The sequence below is a fragment of the Amphimedon queenslandica genome, unplaced genomic scaffold, assembly GCF_000090795.2.
Source record: "Amphimedon queenslandica unplaced genomic scaffold, v1.1 AMPQUscaffold_13437, whole genome shotgun sequence".
Lineage (NCBI taxonomy): Eukaryota > Metazoa > Porifera > Demospongiae > Haplosclerida > Niphatidae > Amphimedon > Amphimedon queenslandica.
Window position 1 is genome coordinate 119,840 of NW_003546327.1, and position 5,513 is coordinate 125,352.

General features: G+C 39.6%; 1 protein-coding gene across 1 annotated transcript; it reads left to right on the forward strand.

The window, feature by feature from the left end:
• The first annotated feature begins 3,735 nt into the window (after positions 1–3,735).
• Positions 3,736–4,899, forward strand: LOC100631865 (protein PLANT CADMIUM RESISTANCE 2-like). Its single transcript, XM_003386018.3, has 3 exons — positions 3,736–4,417; positions 4,470–4,705; positions 4,760–4,899. The coding sequence occupies exons 1-3, from the start codon at positions 4,366–4,368 to the stop codon at positions 4,790–4,792; spliced, it is 321 nt and encodes a 106-aa protein (XP_003386066.1). The 5' UTR covers positions 3,736–4,365; the 3' UTR covers positions 4,793–4,899.
• Positions 4,900–5,513: the final 614 nt, after the last annotated feature.

The following is a 5,513-nucleotide window of genomic DNA, read 5'->3' on the forward strand; positions in this document are numbered from 1 at the left end:
CATGCGCAATAGTGCAAAATGGAACTTAGTTTTTTTTATCAAGAAACCCTAATCCCAAAACCCTACAATCCCGGAGGCTAAGATGTACGAGAGGGTGCTCTAAAAACTAAACACTAAACCCCAATCCCAACCCTACGACCCCGGAGGCTAAGATGTACGAGAGGGTGCTCTAAAAACTAAACACTAAACCCCAATCCCAACCAGTGGCGGATCTGGGCCCGGGCCTAGACGGGCCATGGCCCGGGCATCAGAAGTCAGTAATGAGATTCATTAGATGCAATGTAAACAATTCCCTGCCTCAAGTTTTGATAAAGCCAACCACAAGCCACACCAGAGTACCTACAAGTGCTTCAAGAGCATTCTAAGCACTGCATAGATGAGGGAATTGTTGAAACTCATCATAAAAATGGCCAAAAGATGCATAACCATAAAACAACTAGTTGAAAAGTGGACACACCCACTTCCTGGCCCTACCATTAACTTGAACCCAGATCCGCCACTGATCCCAACCCTACGACCCCGGAGGCTAAGATGTACGAGAGAGTGTTTATTAAAAAAAAAGTAAAAAGTGATTAAAAAAAAAAAAGAAAAAAAATCAAACATTTCAGCATAGTTTTAGTCAATAGTCCCGACAGGATTCGAACCGCTGACCCCATCCGGGCAATCCAGACAGCCTCTCCACTACACCACCGCAACCCTGCTGCATCAATGTTGCTGATTGTCGTATTTATACTTGATATCTGTATATAAAATCGTGTATTAGTATACTGGGGCGAAGCCCCGGTATACTATATAGGGACTGCCGGACCAATAGCCCCGCAGTAGGCGTCCGGCTGCCGGACCAATATCCACTTCCTTCTTCAATTGCTGAGCTGCGTCCGACAACTTGTCCTCTATCTTCTCGTTGACAATAAATTGATCCTCATTTCCCTTGCTCCTAAAGTCCAACGCAGACCTGTCCACTCTGGGTTTCTTTGCAGCAATTTCAGCCACTTCGTCAAATCTTTTTGAGATCCTCCGGAATGCTTCTGTATTCTGATTATTGGATCTTTCAATGGCCTGCATCAGCTCATGTAGCCTGTCCTCTTCGAGCGCCATAATAGAGACCCAACAAAAAAGAATATATGGAATAGAAAAATGAATGTCTTTAGTCTAGATTGCCTGCACTTCTGCCACACTGTAGACTGCAGAACACGTGCATAATTGCACACTATATAACATCTAGGATAAACCACACCCATAGGTGTGCTCTATTATTACTGTGGGAGCTTATTTTCTGCCTAATTCATTATATTCAACCGTCAGAAAATATACTTCTACAGCTTCTTTCATACAGCACAAGGCAGAAAAGAAGTAAAGTTATAGCATTAGTGAGCAGAAAAGTAGCGATAGCAATAATTACAGGAGTAACAAGACAAGACTGTGTTCACTTCAGCCGCTTCACTGGTTCTCTATCCGAGGACTTTTTGCTTCCTTTGCATCCCTGGGTCCAGGAAAATGGAAGAGCAACATGAATTAGCCATGCTAATAGTTAAGGAAGCCTGCCAGAAGAGTTTATAGCGCTGTACAAATGAATGGCAAAGTAGCCATTTTGCCATACGGAAGTAATTATGACGCATTCCATGACGTCATATGAAACCGCTCTATAGAGTTATCCGTTTTGGTATTCGTTTTTTTTGTTCGGATTTGATATGCGTTTTCTTGTGTTTTAGTGTAAACGAGACCCTTATTTGGCTAAAAACATCTCCGTTTTACTTTAAAACGTAGTCGTGTAAACCAGGCCTAAATGTAATGTGTAATAACTAATAATGTATGCCTAGATTTAATTATTGGTTGTATGTCTTGTCTGTAGTAGATCCCTTCTTAATAATTTGTGTTAATGTGAAAAACTATTTCATAATTTGTGTCTTAGTATATAAATGTTTAATTCTGTTGTTGTTGGTTGATCTTTTGATTGTTAATAATCGTATCTACAAGCAAGGGCGTAGGGAGAAAAAAAGGAAGGGGTAGGCTATGAGCAGAAAAGGGCGCGCGAAGCGCGCCGCGATTTGGCCACGCCCATTTTTACGGCCGCGAAATGGGCGTGTTCTCGCAATATGGAGTTTCATTTACTCTAATATCTATGGTTCTCGCAACTGCTTCACACTCAGACTCAGATGAGGACTCAGGCAAGACTCAAGGTAGCAGCACAATCAACAAAATCATCATTCACAAGATCATCATCTTCAATCTCCTCATGCTCATCTTCAGTACAAATAGTCTATATGGCTGGGGTTGACTACTAATATACTCAACTAAAATTTGCATAAAAATTCACAAAGCTTTTGTTTCTTTGCAGCTGACATTGTGATGGCTTCACTTAAAGTTAACTTTTTATAATTTTATTAAGCTAGCTAATTAATTAAGTTAATTATCTAAAGACTCCACCTTAATAAATTATAATAATTGTGCTAAAATGGCTGTTTTTCTTTTCTTTCTCCTGTCTCTGTTTGCCTGTGTCAAAAGTGACTGAGTGAGTAACTGCCAGTTGAGACAGCTACCATAAACTTCTATAATCTTTGGTCATAAGTGACTAAGGTAGAAACTCAATATAGGTAAACTACTAAACTTCAATTCTGACTTCTGAACTTCAGGGTAGGCTATAGCCTACCCTAGCCTTATGCTAGCTACGCCCTTGTCTACAAGAGTAATATACTGCAGTTATGTTACACTGATTGTGGCGAGGGCATGTGCTATAGTGCACTCGTTACCCGAGCCACGCGTAGGCGTGAAGCGAGGGTAAAGCAGTCGTCCTGTCTGTGTGTGTGTTCACTTGACCTCCACTTTTGAGCTGACACTGCTTTCTTGTGAAATCCTGGATAGTCTTATAATCAAAACTAACTCTAGAAAAAGTTATTCTCTGTCTGGAACATGCTTGGATGGTCTTTCCCGAGGCAGAAAAAGCTCACAATGTCGCCAAATGCAGTCGGTACAAATATATCTCTTTCGTGGTGAAAGCTAAAAAGCAGCAAGACAAATGAAACGATAGAACAAAGCCTCATCTTTAATTAATATGTAAGAAATTGCTCCAATCTTCTTCCTTTTGAAGATATGATAGCCCAAACTTTCATACCTTGTGAGTTTAGACGAGGCTTTCTTCTCCCAAGATAGCGGCCATAGTCTTTAAACATCAGGGACTAGATAGCAGTTTGTATGCAACAAATAGAGCCTAATAAATGTATGCTAAACTGTTTAAAAGTCGAGAAAAACCAAAGCTTTCTTCACCACTTAGGGCCATGTGCCACCATTACTGTGTGTGCAGGTGGAGCATGGCTTAATTAAGCCACACCTTCATTGCAGCCACACCTTTACATTGCTGCAGCATGCAGCAGTGTCTGTTGACAGTTATCGGGATGAAAAAAACCCTCACTCTAAAAGGAATTAGTACAATTAAAGAGATAGATGCAAATACAGTTGATGAGACTGCTAGGCCCCCATGTCTTAAAAATAAATTATGGTTATCTATAGTTACAAGTGGGTGTGTATAGTTAACTATCAGTGGTTATCTTTGGCTATTTGATGTGGTATAAGTAAAAGGGGTACAACCCACAATGAACTTTTCAAAAATACCTCAATAAAAATGCAGAGGCAGTCTCTTTCATAATCATAATAATAAAATAGGAACATATACTAATTTTTGAATGGATCTCCCCCCGCCCCTGCCTGCAAAGCTGCTGTAACTAGTGCTAAGCTTAGTACAGGCTAGCAGGCTATGTGGTGGTGGAGGGATCCTAAATAAACAAGTCTATTTTTCTAATCTGTTTTATGTGCCTATAATTATATTTTATCATCTAAGTTTTTAAATTACATGCTATCTCAGTATACTGTTTCACTACTGAGATCAGTTCAATCATGTACACAAACCTATGGTCTCACTGCATGTATGTTTGTTCAGTGTTGTCAGAATTAAATGAATGATTAAGAAAAATCTCTCTGATATATGGGTAAAACAAACCATGACTACCTTTGCAGCCATGACAAACATAAACTCAGACAGTTTCTATTATTAAAAACTCAAATAGCTCAACCTACATATAATGTTGTGGCGAGGGTCTGCACTTAAGTGCTCTCGTTTGATAGTGTAAATAGTAACCAAAGTGAGCTGGGCCAAACCAGGCCAGCATGGTAAGTACAGCAGGGCCAGCTCAGCTTGGCTCAGCACGGTTTGGCCCAGTTCCAGTTCCAGTTCCAGTTCCAGTTCCAGGTCCAGACCACAAAGTCCGGCGCTCGCCTTTCACAAAGATACAGTTTGCGCTACTAGATTTATATTGGTGAGAACGTGATAATTGTTATTCTAATTTCTAAGAACTTGGTGAACAAGTCATCATGTCTGGTTGGGAGCATGGAATATGTGGTTGCTTTGATGACTGCACAATATGTAAGTTAATTCTAAATCTAAAAGACTGAAATTTTTGTTCCAACACTGATAGGCTTTCTGTCATTTTTTTGTCCTTGCATTCAAATTTATCGCAATGCTAATGCAATCCCTGAGGGAGAGCATGGTTGCCTCTTTCTTTGTGGAATGTGCACATTTCTTCATGCTTGCTATGATCGTGCTTCACTGCGTAATGATATTCGTGTCCACAAAGATATTAAGGGAACTCATTGTGAAGACTGGCTTTGTGTTCACTTCTGTTTCCAACTTAGTTTAGCTCAAGAATCTCAGGTTAGTCATTATAGATGAATTGTTCACTATACAGCACACTATGTACATTGATAGGAAATGAAGAGTGAGTATATGCTTCGTGAATAGACTCTACTGTAAAATAATCATGGACTTTTTCTCTAAAATAATATAAAATCATTATCTTGTGATACAGCTTTTGGTTTATTTAAAAAAATTTTTGTACCTTATACAAATTTTTTCTTGATGAATGTGGGAGTGTTAGTCTAAACAACTAAGTTTAAGGCTCCTCCTGAATATTAAGGCAATATTATGCATGGCAACAACCAAAATGCGTGGGAGTTGTTCTTGTAGTATATTAGCATAGATATTAGAGCAAATGAAAGGGATAGGAAACCACCGTAAAATTTATAGGCATGTCATGCGTTGCCTAGCGACGTATGCAAGTTGTCGTTTTTCTTACCGGGAAACTAGGAAAATGGAGGACCATCACTGGACTTCTCGGCTTATAATTCGTGTCTGATACGGAGCACAGCTACAGTTCTAGGTCAGCTGCAAAGATCAAGATCATATCTATCCATTGATACCTGGCTCAGAAGGACTGCACTAATGGCCCGAATGAAATCCTATCTTGAACTCCCACTGTCAAGTTGTCCAAACTGCCGATTTTGTTTTGTACCTTTTTCTGAAAGTCAATTTTATGAACCATCTATTGGTGTTCAAAAGACATTAACCAATGTAATAACCGAGGTCTTGAGACATCTTCTAATAGGAAATATTGTATGGTTGTGGTTTCTAAACTAAAAGTAGACCCAAATTTTGCTTTTGTTTTGTACCCTTAACTCGCCAG